Source organism: Rhinolophus sinicus, linkage group LG01 (assembly GCF_036562045.2).
Source record: "Rhinolophus sinicus isolate RSC01 linkage group LG01, ASM3656204v1, whole genome shotgun sequence".
NCBI lineage: Eukaryota > Metazoa > Chordata > Mammalia > Chiroptera > Rhinolophidae > Rhinolophus > Rhinolophus sinicus.
Window position 1 is genome coordinate 78,335,506 of NC_133751.1, and position 20,735 is coordinate 78,356,240.

The window sequence follows — 20,735 nt, forward strand, 5'->3', positions numbered from 1 at the left end:
CAAAACTCTTTTTAAATTTTGGGACAGTATCACCCCCAGAAAGCTACCTTATTTCCTTTCCCAGACAAGCCTCTCCCCACCTCCCATCTACCAGGCAACCACTCTTCTAATGTTTTTAAACCATAGTTTAGTTTCACTTATCCAGGACTTTATATAAGTAGAATAGTATGTACTCTTTTGTGTGAGGCTTCTTTCACTCACTTTTTGAGATTCCCCCATGTTGTTGTATTAATTAGTAATTTCCTTTTGATTCCTTTGTGTGACCATTTGTTTATTTTCCTTTGATGGATGCCTGGGTTGTTTCCATTTTTAAGTTATTATTAATATAGTTGCTCTTGCATTCCATATAGACATATATCTGTTTGCCATCTGTATGTCCTTTTTAGAAAAATGTCTCTTCATGTCCTCTGCCCATTTTTTAATTGGGTTGTTTGTTTTTTTGGAGTTGAGTTGAATGAGTTTTTTATAAATTTGTGATATTAACCCCTTATCAGATATATCATTGGCAAATATCTTTCCCCATTCAAGTAGGATCCCTTTTTGTTTTATTGATGGTTTCCTTTGCTGTGAAAAAACTTTTTAGTTTGATGTAATCCCACATGTTTATTTTTCTCTTACTTCCATCGCGCGAGGGGATATATCAGTAAAAATCTTACTCTGGGTAATGTGTGTGAAGTTTCTTCCTATATTTTCTTCTAGGAATTTTATGGTTTCAGATCTTACATTTAAGTCTTTAAGCCATTTTGAATTTATTTTTGTATATGGTGTAAGGAGGTGGTCCAGCTTCATTTTTTTGCATGTGTCTGTCCAGGTTTCCCAGCACCATTTATTGAATAGACTGTCTTTACCCCACCGTACAGTCTTGCTTCCACTGTCGTAGATTAAATGGCCATATAGGCATGGATTTGTTTCTGGGCTCTCTATTCTGTTCCATTGATCTATGTGTCTGTTTTTATGCCAGTACCATGGTGTTTTGATTACTGTAGCCTTGTAGGTTCTCTCTATATAGTATCATGTCATCTGCTTATAATGACAATTTTACTTCCTCCTTACCAATTTGGATGCCTTCTATTTCTTTTTCTTGTCTGATTGCTGTGGCTAGAACTTCCAGCACTATGTTGAATAGAAGTGGAGAAAGTGGGCAACGTTGCCTTGTTCCTGATCTTAAGGGGAATGGTTTTAGCTTTTCCCCACTGAGTATGATGTTAGCTGTCGGTTTATCATAGGTGGCTTTTATTATGTTGAGATATGACCCCTCTATTCCCACTTTCTTAAGGGTTTTTATCATAAATGGCTTTATCAAATGCTTTTTCTGCATTGATTGATATGATCATGTGATTTTTATTTTTCAATTTCTTAATGTGGTGTATCACATTAATTGATTTGCGTATGTTGAACCACCCTTGCATACCAGAGATGAATCCCACTTGATCATGGTGTATGATCTTTTTAATGTATTGCTGAATTCTGTTCGCTAATATTTTGTTGAGGATTTTTGCATCTATGTTCATTAGAGATATCGACCTGTAGTTTTCTTTTTTTGTGGTGTCTTTGTCTGATTTTGGGATCAGGGTGATAGTGGCTTCGTAAAAAGTGTTTGGGAGCCTTCCCTCCTTCTGGATTTTTTGGAAGAGCTTTAGGAGAATAGGTGATAATTCTTTTTTGAACGTTTTGTAGAATTCACTTGTAAAGCCATCTGGTCCAGGGCTTTTGTTTGTTGGGAGATTGTTGATTACTGATTCAATTTCCCTGGTGGTAATCAGTCTATTCAGGTTTTCTGTTTCTTTTTGAGTCAGCATTGGAAGGTTGTACACCTCTAGAAAATTGTCCATTTCTTCCCAGATTGTCAAATTTGTTGGCATATAGTTGCTCCTAGTAATTTCTTAAAATTTTTTGTATTTCTGTGGTGTCTGTTGTCACTTCTCCTCTTTCATTTCTGATTTTATTAATTTGGGTCCTCTCTCTTGTTGATTTTGTTTATCTTCTCTAAGAACCAACTCTTGGATTCATTGATCTTTTGTATTGTTTTTCTGGTTTCGATTTCATTTATTTCTGCTCTGATCTTTATTGTCTTCTTCCTTGTACTCCGTTTGGTCTTATTTTGCTGTTCTTTTTCCAGATCCCTTAAGTGTGAAGATAAACTGTTGATTAGTGATTTTTCTTGTGTCTTTAGGTAGGCATGCAATGCTATGAATTTCCCTCTTAGGACTGCTTTTGCGGTATCCCATAGATTTTGGGTCATCGTGTTTTCATTTGCTTTGTCTCAAGATATCTTTTTATTTCTTCCTTGATCTCCTGGTTGACCCATTCATTATTTAGTAACATGTTATTCAGCCTTCATGAATTGGTGTGTCTTCCAGTTTTTTTCCTGTAGTTCATTTCTAATTTCATAACACTGTTGTCAGAGAAGACAATTGGTATGATTTCAATTTTCTTAAATTTATCAAGACTTGTTTTGTGGCTTAACATATGGTCTATGTTGGAAAATGTTCCATGTGCACTTGAGAAGAACATGTATTCTGCAGCTTTGGGGTGAAATGCTCTGAAAATATCGATTAGATCCAAGTGGTCCAATGTGTCATTTAAGGCTGTTGTTTCCATATTGATTTTCTGTCTGGAAGACCTGTCCCTTGTTGTCAGAGGTGTATTGAAGTTCCCTATTATGATAGTGTTACTGTTGCCTTTCATAGCCAGGGTTTCTCCATGTTCTTCAAATTTAGGGTTAGAGAGGATTTGTTTACAGAATTTCAATCCATTTCTATACTCTTTATGTTCATAAAATCTCAAGATCCGCTTGAAGAGTGCGTTCTCCTTGGGCGGGAGGCTTACGGCCGGCATCCTTCCAGCTCCTCCCTCTGCTCCCACCACCGCCTGGCTCAGTCAGTCTGTTTGTCCCACCACCACCATTGCCGCCGTTCCTTGGCTACTTCAGCCTTGATTGCCCCGATTTACTGCCTCCACCAGGCCTCGGGTGTCACCGCGTCGCCCAACCCTGAGACCCCCTGCCCCTCGTTGTCCTTTTTCCTTTCTCAACACTGCCACCGCCTCCCCTCCCCCCCCACTGGTCTCCGTCGGCGGTTCACGTGGTAACTCGCAATATTTTTTATATTTTCTCTTACCTCATTTTATAACCAGACCTTACGTACATTCACTTTTGTTTGTGTTTACCAATCCTGACTTTCACCTTTGCATTATCTTCAGCTCTGCCTCAGCCAGTCACTGCTGGACTCTGTGTTGTAGAATCAAAAGTTTTAAAGAACAGTCATTAGGATGCAGTTAATTCACTGAAAGAGAAACTAAGTGTGCAACCCAAGGTTCAGTTCAACCCTGAAAAACCAACTGATAGAGAAACCTTCAATAGTTCACTCTGTTAAAGCTTGCGAGTTGATCTTTGACTTAGAGTATCTTCTTCTATCACACAACTGTCAGACAAATAGAATCCAATGTGATAATGACATCTGATATGCAGCACTATGCTGTTTATAAATTACTTTCCCAGTAAGGTAAGCAAGGAAGTGATTATTAATACCATTACTAAAGAAAGATGACCACACTGAAGCGTTGAATGGCTGTGTAAGTTACCCACACTTATCAAGCTGGTACACGGAATGCTAGCGCTAGAATTCAGATCTTCTGACACTGTGAGTTCAGGGACTCCACCTCAATGTGCTGCCTGATAAGTTTTCAATCTTCTTGAGATAAAAAATAATTTCCTTGATCTCTGTCCATTTATATCCTTCTTTCTTCCTCACCACTCACCTCTTGGCTCCCATTGTGGTCTATTTATTGTCATGTCCTGCGTCTGGCCAGTGAAGTGGCTACAGTACAGCAAGACACGCAGGGCAGATGCCTGTTTAGCATCCTTTCAGATTTGATGCTATGGGATTACTTAGCAGACAGACTGAATTAGTTTTTATTTGAATACAGCAGTATTCTTGTATTTCTCCTAAATATCATTTTCTGTTCTTTTAAATTCTCATATCTTTCTAAAATTATTATATGTTATTTTTTAGGGAAGTTTGAGGTTTATACAAACAGCAGAAAGCCCAGAGAGTTACCTATACTGCCACTGTACCCCCACTGATTCCCCCTCTTATTAACATTCTGTATTAGGATGTCACATTTGTTGTAATTGATGAGCCAGTGTTGACACATTATTCTTAACTAAAGTTCTTAATTTACATTTGGGTTTACTCCTTGTATTTTACATTCTGTGGGTTTTGACAAATGTATAATGACACATATTCACTATTACACTACTACATAAAGTCGTTTTACTACCCTAAAAATACACTGTGCTTCATCTATTCATCTCTTCCTACCGCCAACCCCTGGCAACCACTGATCTTTTTACAATTTTCGTAGTTCTGCCTTTTCTAGAATGTCATGTAGCTGAAATCATACAGTATGTAGTTTTTTCAGATTGGCTTCTTTCACTTAGCCATATGCACTTAAATCTTCTCCATGTCTTTTCATGGCTTGAAGCTCATTTTTTTTTAAACCCTTTTAAGTGTACAGTTCAATGGCATTAAGTACATTCACACTGCTGTGCAGCCTTCACCACCATCCGTCTCCAGAACTTTTTCATCTTCCCAAACTGAAACTTTGTACCTATTAAACAATAACTTCTCATTTGTTCCTCTCCCTAGTCCCTAGCAACCACCATTCTATTATACTTTCTGTCTTTATTGATTTGACAAAACTAAGTGTTTCTTGTTGGGAGAATCATACAGATATTTGTCCTTTTGTGACTGACTTATTTCACTTAGCATACTCTTCTCAAGGTTCATCCATGTTGAGCCTGTGTTAGAATTTTCCTCCTTTTAAGGATGGATAATATTCCATTGTATGTATAGTCTGCATTTATTTATCTATTCATCTCTGGATCAACACTTGGGGTTGCTTCCACCTTTTGGCTGTTGTGAATAATACTGCTGTGAACATGGGTGTACAAATACCTGTTCAAGACCCTGGAAAGCTCATTTTTTAATTGATGAATAATATTTCATCATATGGATGTACCACAGTTTATTTATCCATTCACCAATTGAAGTATGCTTAACATCAGCTCCACTTTTATAAAGCATAAACATATAAACATGGATTTTTTTGTTTTATTTTAAAGAGATGGGGAGGTGCCTATTAGGAGGTGAGTCAATCCCCTTTGCAAAGGAAAGAAGTGGGGAGTAAAAATTCTCTTCCGATCTGAAAAGTTGAAGCAGGAACAGAAGGACTTTGATTGAGAATCATTCCTGTGTCCCTCCAGAAAGGACGCTGTGGGCAAGTGTGTCTCAGGAATCTGAATAAACAGGTACATGATCATCGTGAGAACTCTAAAGTGTGTTAACTTTTCATAAAAATACATCTGTTTTTCAGTGTGTCAAGAAGCTGTCTGGGAAGCCTTCAGGACTTTTTGGGATCGCCTTCCTGGGCGTGAGGAATATAGTTACTGGATGAATTTGTGTGAGGATGGAATCACAACTATATTTGAAATGGGCACAAATTTTAGTCAGTCTGTGGAACACAGAAGCTTAATTATGAAGGTAAGTGTTGTAACAAAGGAAGGAATTGCTGGACCATGGATGGAGTGAGTATACACAGCTAGGGCCTAAGGAAGAAGGAACAAGTGGCAAATCCCTGCATTGCTCTTTTTGTTGAATTACGCTATTTGAATGAGCTGCCACATAGGATACGTGGCCTAGCCTTTGTATCCCTAGCTCTGGCCATTATATAAACATTGTTAATCCACTAAGAGCCTTTGTTTATAAATGTAAATATTTGGAAATAGCACTAAGCAAAGATTTTGGCTAAGAATATAAATCTGAGTCAAACATTTTTGCCAAAGTTTTACACATTATCAATTCAGATTGGATACCAGTGAATACAATGATTCTAATTAAGATGGAGGATATAGTTCGTTGAATAAATGTTGTGTAAAGTATAAATATGATCGTAATTAATGAATTTGCTTACTTGTTTTCCTTGTTTTAGACAGTTTATTCTTAGCAAAGGATAAGTAAGCATGCACATAGACAAATTATCTGACCACCTTCTCCTTGTCATGGAGCATGCATGTATTCATGAAAAGAAAACAAAACTGTTTAGATATATGTGGCAAATTTTTCATACTGTCTGATATACTCTGTATCTATCTCCCTGTCCATCTCTTCAAGTCTTACACATCCTCAGCTCTGATATAATTTTTCTTGTGAGGAACCAACCCCCAATGTAGCAAATTTAGCTCCCAGAATTCTTTGAACTTCCATAATTCTTTATTCATTCTTTAATGTTGTACTTCTTACATTTTATTATTATTTGTTTATATGTGACTAATTCCTCTAGTAGACTATAAGCTGAAGGGCAAGGATTATGTCATTATTATTCATTTTTCATTCCACGATAAAGTAAATGTACAATAAATATTTGTTGAAATAAAACTAAGCAATACCTACATATTTTTCCTGTTTGCTGCAATTTATAAATTTAATAAATATTATTTTAAATATTGATTTTAAGTATTATGTACCTTAGCAAGACTGAGGAGTTATTGATGACATTACTCTGAAATATTTTTACTTAGATTAGTACATCTTAAAGTATAGTTTCCTATTCTTTCTACTTTTATTATTTTATGTCTAGCAGAGTCATACTATTAATGTCTTTTAACATTTGGTCCTACAGAGAGATGATCTCATTAAGTGCAGGCAAGTTGGGGGAGAGAAGGATGATCTGATAAACATGGGTGGAACCAAGACAAGTTTTGCAGGGTTATGAACATTTTGAAGGTGTGCAGATTTTTGTGTTTTAAAATGAACTCATCATTTAATCATGGTACCTCACATTTTAAGCAAAGGTATTGCGTGTATTTTTCTTCTGTCACATTTTTTTAACTGCTCAGTATTAATCATTATAAGAATAGCTACCATTTATGCAGTATCTACCATGTACCAGGCCATGTATTATAAACATTACATGTATCTAATAAACAGCAACCCTGCAAAGAGGTAGTAATGGCCCCATTATATAGAAAAGAACATTATACATCAGAGTTACTAAATTCCTCATCCTAGATCATAAAATCAGATGGGCTGAAACTTAAATCCAGACTCAGATTTCTTTTCCAAAATCCATATTCTTTCCCCCATACCACTGGGCCTCCCTTCTGAATCATTACCAGTTTCACACATTGCAGTGGATAACATGGAATAGCTGTTCAATGAAAAAAGAAACACACACATATACATATTTATATTTATATCAGCCTTGTCCATCTCAATTGTGTCCATGATATAGGATCAACTGGTAGAGCAGGAAATATATGTGATGTAGAGTTAGCATTGCCCTAACAGGAGCCTCTTGGGATGTTGCATTGGAAGGTGTCTCTTACAAGTGGAAATTTTAGTAAGTCTAGTGTTCAAGGCATAGGAAATATACTTTCAATAATTATTTAGTAGAACTAGCGAACAAAGGGGATAATGTGTAACCTCGGTTGAGTCTTACATCACAAGTACAAATTAGCTAAATGAGGAGGAGCTCGGGGTAGACATTCTAGGCAGAGGGGACAACGTGGGCCAGGAGTTTCTAGGGAATGTCTTGGGCCGATGTACCAGAAGTGACAGGCGATCAGGCTGGCAAAGTGGATAACTTAACACTTTTGTATTTAACTCTCTAGGTGATAGGAAACCATTGAAGGGTTGTAAGTAGGTGAGTCACAGGGGCTGATTTGATAGTTTTTAATTTTAAAATGGTTACTATGGTTTTTAGACACCATAGGATAAAGTGGAACAGAGACCAGATTGGATGCTGCTTTAGTACTCCAGGCCCAAGGGGCTGAGGGTCCCAACTAAACCATGAGATAGAGAAAGGGAGCATGAGGGACATAAATGGGGAAACAAGATTAGTCCTGCCTAATCTTGTTTGGATTAAAGTCATGGATTGGTGGGAGTTGGGTAGAATGAAGGAATGGTCCAGGAAGCTTCCCAGTTTCTAGCTCCGATGACTAAGACCCAGAACTCAGGCCGAGACGCACTTTTATAGATGGTGGGTGGACAGAGAATGAATTCACTTTTGAAGTGTTGATTTGAGCCACCTGTGAAATGTGAATTGATTGATATTTAGGTATAAAGACAGGAAAGTGGTCAGGGTTATAAATACAGCTACAGGAATCACCAGTCTTGAGGTGGTAATTAAAACCATGAGAGTTGCTGAGATTATTCTAGGAGAGTCTGTAGAGTAAGAAGAGCAGTGAGTTATTTATAAATATGAATTGAGAGTCATAGTCTCTCCATTGTACAGATGAGGAAATTGAGGCCTAACACCAGAGTGAGAGAAAACAGGACTTGGAACTAGGTTTCTGATTTCAAGTTAGTGTTCTTTTTGTCATATTAGTCTCAAAATAAAACCACTAAGTTAGAGGAAACTTGAGGACAATTTGATTTGGAATGCCACAGAGGAATAATCCAATAATTGACACAATTTGTCTTTTTTCTGAATTCTGGAAAGGCAGATTTATCAGTTATTTTAATCTACATGTTTATATTATTCTAGGATGAGAGTTACTATAAATACATTAGATCACAAAATACTTTAATTCTAAGTCCAGGAAAGGTTAATGTAATACTGTACCAATCTCTAACTTGTAGACCATTTGGAATAATTAGCAGGTAAAGTCTATTAATCTGTGCCCATTAAAAGAGAGCGCAGGAGCTTTGGGACACATAAATAGAGACTGAATGTAGGGATGGTCTCACAGTCACAAAACAAACTTGGCATTGTTGGTACCTTGCTTTAACTATTTGTCTAACCATAAAGAGTAATGATGTCAATTCTATAATGGTAGGGCATTCTGTTCTCCATGCAATAAGTTTTATTTACAGCTTACGCGTATTAACTATCTTGAACTCAAACATTCATTTAAAAAAATCTTTGTTTTCCTTAGAAACTGGCGTACACAAAGGAAACTGTCAGCGGGTGAGTGTCTTTTTTCCCCTAAATTCATGTTTGGCAACAGAGATGTATCCTACCTACTCCAAGACTCACCCCAAATTTAATGGTCCCTTTCTATTTTCTTGCCAGTTCCTGCAATGACCAGGCCTGTGGGTAAGTGACAAATTCTTTTCTCATCGTGAGGCCACTTGCCTTTCCAGACCACCACCATAGCACTGTGCTTGTTTACTGTCTGACCTTACCAGGGGGCAGACTTGTTCCTCTCTCTTGGAGAGGAAATAGATTTCTGGAAATGGAATTTGGAATGATATACTGTTGTTGCAGCTTACAGGCTAATGATGAAATTACTCTGAAATGGTACACCTTAGCGGAGAATAGTTTATTAGATGATGGGTGGTGGTATGGATCACTTTACTGAGGAATAATGGCTATAACCGTGAAGTATAATAATACAATAGCACGACCTTGATGAATCCTCCAGGGTTATGAGTCTTGGCTTCATTGGCCTTTAGGTTTAGGGTTAAGGTCAGTTCTGGCTCCTGAGCAGTGGCAGGACAAATCAGATCATGGAAGGTGACGGATTCTGAGCTTGCAGGGGCTAAAGGTTTCTAATTCTATCCATACTCAGAATAACTAGATTATGCCAGCATGTGGGTGATTATTTAGAAACACACGACTAGGGCACGCAATCCAGGAGAGTCCAGAAGTTTGCCTCAAATTACAGGAAGGGCAGATTGAAAAACCAACTAGGTGAGTCAGTGTCCAGGCAAATACATAGTTGGGGTATACGCATATATGTGGGTGGTAATGAAGTACATGTAAGTTTCAGATCAAACATGAGTAAACAGGAGGGAAGTAGGACTCTGTGGTCTCACTTATCTATACAGCTAATATTACCACTGAGTGTACGTTGGGGACTGGGGTTGAGCCCCTACATGGATGTGGGGCCATGTGGTTTCTTGAGTGTGGGCTCCTTACCACTGAGAGGCAGGGCTCAGAGTTTCCTTGTGGTTGCCGTTGCAACACACAGGAAGTGGACTAAATAATCTGGTGGGTGCCAGTCGTCTTCTTGGTTGTACCTAATAAAAATGATAGCACATTTTGTACATCTTATATGGTTAAGAAGTATATGAATACTAAATAGATACGGCTCTTAACCTGGAAGAAGCCCTGAAATTTGCTTGTGGAAGTGGCTATTGGAAAGATTGTAGTTTGTGAGTTATTGTAAAGTGGTGGAAGGAGGGTTATCTGAAATAGGACGGAAAGTTGTAACACCATAGGAGCATGTGTGTGGCTTGTCACACGGGGTAAACTGAGGTAGCTGGGAAATGTTTGGGATGTAGCACGCATATGTGTTTTGTGTATTCCTATGTGGCTTACTTCAGTTGGGTACAGTATTCTGTGTTCACCAGTGTTTCTTACAGTGAAGTTGTGTATATGTAAAGGAGAAATTTGCATTATGCTCTGTTTCCTAATACATTAATCACATTGGAATACATTCACAAATAAGCATCATTGCAAAACTGTATCATATATTTTTATTGATAAGTCACTGTCTATATTAGGGATAAGAGGGAACTCAAAATATTATTCACTATCCTCAGGAAATAAGGCATGTATAAAAGTAATAATACATATGAACTAAAATGTAACTGAATTTTTTCATACAAAGGAATACTCTTCAACGATAAACAGGGACTGAATGACTAATACATGCACGGTGAACCTCAAAAGCATTATGCTAAGTGAAAGGCATCAGATAACAGATGCAAAAGACTGTATGTCATATGATTAAAAATATACATAAATAATTGAATTTTGAGAATTTAAAAGTTTGTACCCTTCTCATGAAACTAGAGCAGATCAGGTTGGGGTTGGGTGAAAACTGTCAACTGTGGTAGTTGCTAAAATGGGGTGACCTGGAGTTAGGTTAACACTGGAAGGGACACCATGAGAGTGGTCTAAGAATTCACAGAATACATCTTTCTTTAACTTGAGTACTATAGTGATCCCTTAAAACCTTTAATTCACCTATTATTTTTCCGTATTCAGATTTATTTTTGTGATTTGTTTGAGATTGTTCTCATATTCTGTTTGTTAAGAGACTCTCGTATTAGTTTTCTATTGCTGCTGTAACAAATTACCACAACCTTTGGTAGCTTAAAACATCAATTTATTTTACAGGTCCATAGTTCAGAAGTCAAAAGTCTGAATTGGGGCCCAAGGTGTTGGCAGATCTGCGTTCCTTCCTGGAGAATCTGTTTTCTCACTTTTGCCAGCATCCCGAGACTGACTACATGGTTGGCTCATGACCCCCTTCCATCTTAAAGCTGGAATGGCTGGTTGAGTTGTTTTCACATTCCATCAGTCTGAAACTCTTCTGCCTCCCTCTTCTGCATGTAGGGGTTCTTATGATTACATTGGGCTCACCTGGATAAACCAGGATATGCTCCCTACTTTAGGAGCAGCTGGTTGGCAAATTAATTCCATCTGCCACCTTAATTCCCCTGTGAAGAGCATATTCTCAAGTCCTGGGGGTTAGGATGTGCTCATCTTTGGTGGACCACTATTCTGCCTACCAGTTCTCCCCTGTAATTTAAATTGCTGCTTCTATGCGTACTCTAACTCATTTGCTGACATATGCCTTGTACCAAATACTCTACGTGCCATTGTAAGCTTCCTCTACTGTCATCTGCCAAGTTTCTTTTAAAAAGGCGTTTTCCACCTTACTCAGGACTTCACATCCCATCTTATCTCTTAGAAATTTCTGACTGTTATTGTTTCTGTCTTTCTCCTGAGTCTTCCAGTTGTCCCATTACTAACTCATTCCCATTCACATTTAAACATGCTCAAGTCGCTCCCATATCACCTGTTTGACAAAAGCTCCTCCTCTAGCACTTGTCTCCATTACAGGCAGACATCTTGAAAGCATCTCCACTTCGCGGCCATCGCTGCTTAGCCCCCTGCTATATGCTCTTACTGTTGTATCCTCAATCACCAGTACAAGGTACAGTGTAGGATATGTGCTCACTAAATGTTTGTTAAATGAGTACCTGAATTCCTGCTCAATCACCCATGTCTGTTATTAGGTCTCTGGTGATAGTCTCAGTGTAAGGACTCTTCTTTGGGAATTTTTTATTTTTTTTAAATATCTCAATTATATTTGTAGTTGAGGATGCCTGTCATAGATCACAAAGCTAAATATGTATATATATATTTATATTTTAAATGTTTTATTCTGTGTGGGATGACACATGCCACTGCTTCATTAACCCATTTTCTCTTATATTTGTTTAGCATTCCATACTTTTCATAATACGTCTGTACATAATATTTTATTTAGTTTTCGTCAGTACCTTTGTGACCTAGGTAGGGTGAGGAGGTGTTCCTGTTTTGGAGATTAGGTTCTTGAGGCCCAGAGCAACTGAGGTATTTTCCCAAGTCGTACACAACATTAACGATACACCCGGGAGTAGCACCCAGGGTTCCTGGCTCCATACCTCAAGTTCTTTTGTTGTCTCATGTTGATTACAGTTAACAGATTCAAGAGCAAAGCAAAGTACAGAAAATTATCATGGGGACAACTAATCTAGATAGGAAACTACACTTGTCTTGTTTCACTGTGTTTTAAAACCTATGATATTTTTTGGCATATTCCCACCTGAATTCCACTGACATGATTAGGCAGCAGGAGTGACAAATAAATTATGTGCTGGATGAGCAGAGGAAATGAGGCCACAGGGGGTTGTGTGCTGCTGGTATTAAGCTAAAGGTCGGAACTGAACAACTTCAAATTTGTGGTTTGGCTTAGAAATGAAGTAGCATTTCTGTCTCCAAAATCAACACAACTCAGTGTTCTAGTTCTGTTGTGAGTGACATTTTAGGGGATCCCTGCAGGAGGCCTGCCTGATGAGAATATGTGAAAGGATTCTTGTTGTTAAGTGTTCTTCACTGTCTTTTGAAAGGAGGGGGAGGGATGAAATGTTGGAGTATTAGACAAGTAATTTGAATTACTGAGAGTTGCCTATTTACCATCATTAAAATAATGTTATTTTGAATTCAGTAAGTGAAATCTAATTTTATTGAAGTAAGCCAACTTCTCCATTCTGATTGCTTACTTAGAGAATTAGCTTACATTTGATTCTGAGGTAGGGGACAATTGGCCCAACTCCAGGTGAAGTCTGGTTTCTCTGTTGTCATACCAACTTCCTGGTCTGGTTACGGTGTTATGCTTTGTCTCCTTTGTCTTACTTTGACCACTTGTGTGGTTGGTTGCTCTTCATAACTCTCCCACTCTGACGGGGTTTTAGTCCTCTTTCTGGGACCATAAGGGACACTTCTACTTTTAGGTTGTTTTGTTTATGTAGGTCACTATTGTTAAGGTAAGGTGACACCATCTTGGTTGCTTTTCTAGACAATATGGGTGACATAAAGGCCATGTTGTAAGGAATTAATGTGGGTAAGAGGCAGGTTTCTGGAATCAAATGGGCCTGTTTTACATCCAGCTCCTCCAGTGGCTAGCTATGGGACCATGAGCAAATTCGTAACCACTTCTAGCCTTAGTTTCCTCATCTGTATAGATGCAGATAATAGAATCTTCCTCTTAAGATTGTTGCCAATTAAGTAAGATAAACTACTTAGCGCAGTGCTTGGCATGGAAGGAGGACTTAGTAAATTTAGTTGTAATCATTCTTGCTGTTATCATTATTGAAATGGGAACTGGATACAGTTAGGAATTTTAGGTATGGCCTTAGGCCATATTGAATTATTGTGTGACACTGGGAAAATGGCTTTGAACATTTGGACTCTCATTTTTTCATCTGTCAAATGAGGGTATTAGGGAAGGGTTCTGCCCTGTGGACAACTGATAGACCTTTCAGGCCTGATTATAGCAATGTCTGTTTCAAATGCATCTGAATCCCACTTTTTAGCTCTACCTCCTGCAACCCAAGAAGCCTCTTGATGTTTCCTCATCACCCAAACCTTCCTCTGCTCATCACACATTGTAATGAATTAACCAGATATCATATTCCTTTAGGTTTTTCTAGATGATAGCTCACTTAATAGGCAATTTCCTACAAATGCACTATACATAACCAATAGTGATAGGTTTGGTGTAATGGTTTAATATGTTATTCTTTCTAGATAGTATTTTTAAAAACCAGAAGAATCTTTATGATAAGATATGTTTTTTAAAACCTGTGTTTCTCAAATTTTCTGCCAAAGCCTGTGGGTTTAGGGAACATAGCCCTATTTGACTCCCCCACTCCAGTTCTAGGCATGAAATGTCTTGGAATTATCATATTTTATCTTAATATTTATTTAAACTTTGTAATCTATCCATAATAGAGCCACATTTTAAAAAATATTAAAATATTTTAAATTACTGTGAGTTATGACTTAGCTCCTCAACTGCCTATGCTTCAAGTAAAATTGATGCTTCAAGATGTGTACCATGTTTATCTGGTGGCTTTCCATATCCCCCCTCCCCTGCGCCCACCACCATGACCTTAAATTTACAGCAGCAGGGCAAACTAAAGGAGGGGTTCTAAAGATGGGCCTCACTGGCACATTGACAAGTCTGTGAGGGAGACATTTTTGTGATTGAATCACCTTAGGAAGTTGACTTGTGTCAACCTGAAGAGTTTTCAATTGCTATGAATTGAAAATTGGTGTTATCACTATCCAGCTCCTTTCAATAAGTGCCGTTTTGAGGTACAGTCCTTTTTCCTTAGGACATATACACAAACTTTACAGTTCTAAAACTTCCCCAAATCACTATACTTTAAATTTTATATTTTTGGAGAATGTGGAAATTTGGACTTGGAGAAACCCACTTTCTTTCCTTTAGAGCAGGGGCTTTCTCCGTGCCTTTGGCTCTCTGCTTGCAGTTCCTGGGTGGCATGGTTAAAGGATAGCTCGCAGACCTGAAGCTCGCTAGTACTGTTGCCTAAGTCAGTTCTCTAAGCTTGCCTGTCTTTATATAAAATAATTGTATGAGTTCTATGATCTCTCAAATGCGATGAGATTTGTGCTTCTTTGTTCCCCGTAGCACCCGTACTTTCCAGGCTGTACTACTTACTGCATTTGTAATCATTTATTTGGTGTCTATTTTCTGTAAGACTGTACCTTTCATAGACCACAGGTTTTGTTCACAACTATGTGCCAAGTGTCTTCTACACCACTTTTCCAGTAGTAGTTGCTTATTTATTCATTCCAAAAACATCTATGTAATGCATACTAGATGGCAGGTACTGTTTAGGTTGGAGATATAGAAAGAATATGGCAGGCAAAGTCCCTGATCTCGTGGAGTTCAGATTCTAAAGGCAGTCCTAGTCAAATGAACTTTCTGTGATAATGGAAATTTACTGTGCTGTCCAATTAGGTAGCCATTAGACACATGTGACTAGTGTGAAGGAGAAACTGAATTTTAAACTTTATTTAATTTTAGTTCATTTAAATTGCCAAATATGTCCAGTGACTATCATATTAGACAATGCCATTCTAGAGGTTTAAGGGGTTGGAGACTGAGATAAAGAAATAGATAAATGAACAAAATAATTTCACATAGTGATAAGAACTGAGAAGAAATTAAATGGGGGTGATACAGTAAGTAGGGGAGTACTTTAAATAGGGTGATTCTAGTTGAGTTGGAATCAATACATGTAAAATAAATGAATTATGAAGACTGTTTTTTTAAACTTCACTACTTAGTTCTTTGGTTTAGGAATCTTTGTTTGAAGACGTACTGAATTCCTTTTTGGAAACAAAAATAAATCCTCACATTTCTATTGTTTTATTAACTCCATACATTTTTTTCCCCCTAGCCTTGAATTGTCATCTTTGGTTCCTGTCGATGATACGTCAACATTGGGAGGTATGCTTTTGTGCCTTTACTCACTTTTCTTTTTAAATGATTTGTGGTTTAACACAATCTTGCAAGCAAGCACATTTTTCAGCTCACATTTAAAAAAATATTGTGTTTCTCTCTCCATATATGTTGTTCTCAAGAAAAAGTAATTATTTTTTTTATTTATTTTTTGGCATTATGTTGTGGGTACTTAAAAATTTTTAATTATTGAGTATGATACAAATCAGAAAACTGCTTAGAACAAGTGCACGACCTAACTAATTATTTTAAAGCAAACATTCTGCAACCACTGCTTATGTCAACAGGTAGAATCTTTCTAACTTCACCTTTTGTCCTTTGTCTTCTAGAGTGTCTGATTGCATTCTGTGGTGTACTTTAGCATATTCCTTTGACCTCTATATTTCCTGTAAATTGGTAGTTGCTTCCTTTATTTTAATTTTTTTTTTTAAATCTCCTCTTCATTGGAAATTTCACACATATGAAAAATTAGACAGCTTCAACAATTATCAATTTATGGGCAGTCTCCAACCTTCACCCACTTCCCCTTCCTGGTCGTGTTACTTCTTTCAGTACCTGTCCCCTTTGTTAGCTCCTTAAGGAGAGGAACTTTGTCTGCCTCCCTAGCATCCTGCACACATCCTGGCATATAGTCGGGGCTCAGTAAATGCTTGTTGAACGAATGAATGAGTCATTATTATTTCTCATCCTGGGAAGACGTTATGTAAATATGTCTTGAGGTTAGAATGCACAGAATTTCCAGAATAAAAAAGCAAATGAGTTATAGGAATGTTTTTGACGTCAATTCCGTATTTCCTGATGTGAATTCTGACTTAGTCAGGGACTGAATTCATAGATATGTTTTTCTTTGTCTACTTAGGTGCTGTTCTCAGTGTTCCATATCCAGGGGTGAGTTCCTATGAAGATACCTCACAGAGCAGGTTGGAGAGGCCAGAGGACAGTGTGAGTGATGCTCTGTTCTGTTATTTGGTTTCGAACGTGGAGAACCGGGGTTAAGGAGATTTATAATCCATTGCCAGACTACACAGGACTTCCCTTTATGGAAATGTTGTGGATTATAAAACCAGCACATTAAAAAGAATCTGAGATTCTATAGAGAGCTGAATAAAACTGCTTTTGGTGAGAGAGGGCTTCAAATTGTAGATGCAATGACTCGTGGCTTGGGGAACTGTCATTAGAGCAGGCCCACTGTCTCTTGTGGGCTATGTGGCATACTTTATAATGGGGATTTTTTGCCTACATTCTTCTGTCTCTAAATGGATCAGGTCTTAGTTTTCTCTTCTTCAGAGGGAAAGGATATAGATTTTTAAAAATTTTATTTAAGTATGGTTATATACAATCTTACATTGGGTATACAAGTTTTATGTGTACAATATAGTAATTCAACATTTTTATACCTTACAATGTGATCACCCCACTAATTCTTGTAATCATCTGTCACCATGTAAACATCACAATATTATTGACTATATTCCCCTTCCTTTTTTCACCCATCTCCTTTCCCCCTCCCTTCTGTTTCTATGAGTCTGTTTTTGTTTTGTTTTGTTTTTGGATTCCACATATAAGTGAAACCATATAGTATGTTTCTTCCTCTACCTGGCTTATTTCACTTAGCATAATACTCTCTAGTTCCATCCACTGTGTTGCAAATGACAAGATTTCATTCTTTATTGCTGTATTTTATATCTATATAGATATCAATATTGATATAGATATAGATATAAATATAGATATAGATAGCTATAGATATCTTACATATTATTTATTTATTCGTCTATCAATGAACACCTAGTTTGCTTCCATATCTTGCTTATTGTAAATAATGCTTCAATGAACATAGGGGTGCATGTATCTTTTCGAATTAGTGTTTTAGTTTTCTTTGGATAAATAGCCATGAGTGGAATTGCTGGATCATATGGTATATCTATTTTTATAGTTTAACAATCAAGCAGCACCATGCTTTTCAAATACATCATCATTAAATAGTAAACCCGTCTACCATACAACATTAAGTTGACTCTCTAGCACATTCAGATTTAAAAAAAAAAAGTACACACTGCCCAGGAAGATACAAACATTTTGTTAGAAATTTTGTTAAATGTTTCTTTTTTTTTTTTAATTAGGGGGTTCATAAACCCTAGATTACTTAATACATAGCAAAATCTCTGACTGAACATATTCACTAGAAAGGTGCAATTTAGTTACCTTGCACTTTTTCTTCCCAAACTTGGACATTTTAACTTATATGAAAATCAGAACAAGTCACCCTACTCTGCCCACCACCCTTCCTGTAAGTGAACAAGGCTGGTGGTAGCTTGGGATCCCTGAGTGGATGCCCGAATCAATACTTTTACCTTCAGTACAACTGTGCTCAAAGTAGATGGTGCTAGAAAATATTGCCATTTGATAAATACAATATTTGTGAATGAATGAATGAATAAAAGTGATACTGTAGTCCTGAACTTGAGGCAAAATAAGTATGATTTAGGTCTCGAAACATTTATGGAATGTGATAGAGTTCACTAGAATAGAAATGAAGGAATTGTGTGTAATTAATTGGAGCATTAATATTGAACACAGAAATGATGATTTGAAGCCAATTTATAGAGCAAAACACTATGGAGATACCTGACTAGAATTAGGTTGCCAGGTTCAAAATTAAGAATTAGTTCAAAGTAAAGCCCAACGTACAGTTTTACAGTTCAGTTTCTTCTTAATACATTTTTCATTTAGAAATTATATACTTTATTTCTATTTTGTTAGTATAATGGATGTTTAATCTAGCAAAATTTAAGTGTTTCAAAATCTTTATCTTATTCTGAGCAATAGGCTAATGCTAGAACATTAGAATACTGTAATTCAAATGATCATCCTATTGATTTATAGTCTATTTTTCAGTATTTTTGTTCTTTTTTCTCTTTTAGTTCTCTTTCTTTTTACTCCCACAAATTAGACTGTAATACATTTTTTTTATTCAGTTAAAGTTTGTTTTACATTGACCCAGATGTTTCTAATTTTATTTTCGTAAAATACTTTTTTGCAATTTAGACCTCTACTCGAGGCTCACTTTCATTCTGAAATATATGCTTCTGATATTACTTTAGTGAGAGTCTCTCACTGATTCAGTCTCAGTTTTTTAAAAATATTATTATTTTAGTGACCACTATACAAATTTTATTTTTATTTATTTAAAAAAAAAATTTTATTGGGGAATATTGGGAAACAGTGTGATTTCCCAGGGCCCATCAGCTCCAAGTCATTGTCCTTCAATCTAGTTGTGGAGGGCGCAGCTCAGCTCCAAGTTCAGTCGCCATTTCCAATCTTTAGTTGCAGGGGGCGCAGCCCACCATCCCATGTAGGAATTGAACTGGCAACCTTGTTGAGAGCTCATGCTCTAACCAACTGAGCCATCTGGCCGCTCCTCTGAAAGCTCAGTGGCAGCTCGTTGTCTTCAATCTAGTTGTGGAAGGTGCAGCTCACTGGCCCATGTGGGAATCGAACCAGCAACCCTGTTGTTCAGAGCTCGTGCTCCAACCAACTTGAGCCATGCAGCCGCCCTGATTGAACCTCAGTTTTGGATCACCTGAAAATGTCTTTATTATCCCCTTTTTCTAGAAAAATTTAAATCTGTATTAAACTGTAGATTGAGGTGGTTTTTTGGTGAAGGTTTTATTTCACTATTTTCTAACTTTTATTATTGTTACTGAAAACTCAACTATCAATTCAGTTGTTATTCCCTTGTGGGTAATCTGGCTGTTTTCTTTGTCTACTTTTTGAAAAAGTCCTTTTATTGCTTTTTGCTAATTTTTTCAGAGATATCACATTCATATGGGTCAAAAAATAACAAATATAAGAGATAATCGGTGAAAAATCACATACCCAACCCTGCCAACTCCCGTTTCCACTCTCTATACCAACCACCCTTTGCCCACACCCCATCATGAACTGCTTTTGTCGTGTTCTTGTGAATTATTCCAGACTTCTTAAAGGTGCATATAATAGCTATTCTTCCCCACAAAGGATTCTTTAACTTGAGACTCTATTAAGGCAACAAAATGATTATTTGAAAAAGCAAAATATGCCTTAATGGAATTACCTATGTGCAGTTTCTGATGCAGTGAACTTAAGCACACACACACACACACACACACACAATGAATACAAATAATAAAAAAAATTAACTGCATGGGGATTATTTTGTTTCAGACATTGGGACTCCTTTAAAAGGGACCCCCCCCCCCCCGTAAAAGTATTCCTTGTCTACTTTTAAGATATATCTGTGTCTGTCTGCTTCTTCTTCTATCTATCTATCTATCTATCTATCTATCTATCTATCTATCTATCTATCTTATGACAGATGATAGCTGAGAATTTCTCAGAATTCATGACAGACATAAAGCCTCACATTGAGGAAATACAACAAATCCAAAGCAAAACAAATAAACATACTCCTATACCCATTTTTGTGAAACAGCAGAATCCCAAATACTGTATATTCCATATACTGTATACCGTGTTTCCCTGAAAATAAGACTTAGCCAGACCATCAGCTCTAATGCGTCTTTTGGAGCAAAAATTAATATAAGACCTGGTATTATATTATATCATATATTATATAATATTATATAATATAACATATTATACTATATTATACTATACTATACTATACTATACTATACTATACTATACTATACTATACTATACACCCGGTCTTATGTTAAAATAAGACCGGATCTTATATTAATTTTTGCTCCAAAAAACACATTAGAGCTGATTGTCCAGCTATGTCTTATTTTGGGGGAAACACAGTATATGTAAAATACTACACAGTACTTGGGATTCTGCTGTGTCAAAAAAATGCTTAGAGGATAAGTTCTCGGTTGTTACTGCTTATGATAAG

The 20,735-nt window shown here is 37.0% G+C and overlaps 1 protein-coding gene across 2 annotated transcripts in view; it reads left to right on the forward strand.

Annotated features, from left to right (window-relative positions):
- Positions 1-20,735, forward strand: part of IMPG2 (interphotoreceptor matrix proteoglycan 2) — an 80,139-nt gene that overhangs the window by 14,376 nt on the left and 45,028 nt on the right. For both annotated transcript variants that reach the window (XM_074332641.1, XM_074332642.1), the window contains exons 3-7: positions 5,377-5,543; positions 8,939-8,970; positions 9,076-9,099; positions 15,774-15,823; positions 16,695-16,777. In XM_074332641.1, coding sequence (XP_074188742.1) covers positions 5,377-5,543; positions 8,939-8,970; positions 9,076-9,099; positions 15,774-15,823; positions 16,695-16,777 — 356 coding nt within the window. The remainder of the gene's footprint in view (positions 1-5,376; positions 5,544-8,938; positions 8,971-9,075; positions 9,100-15,773; positions 15,824-16,694; positions 16,778-20,735) is intronic.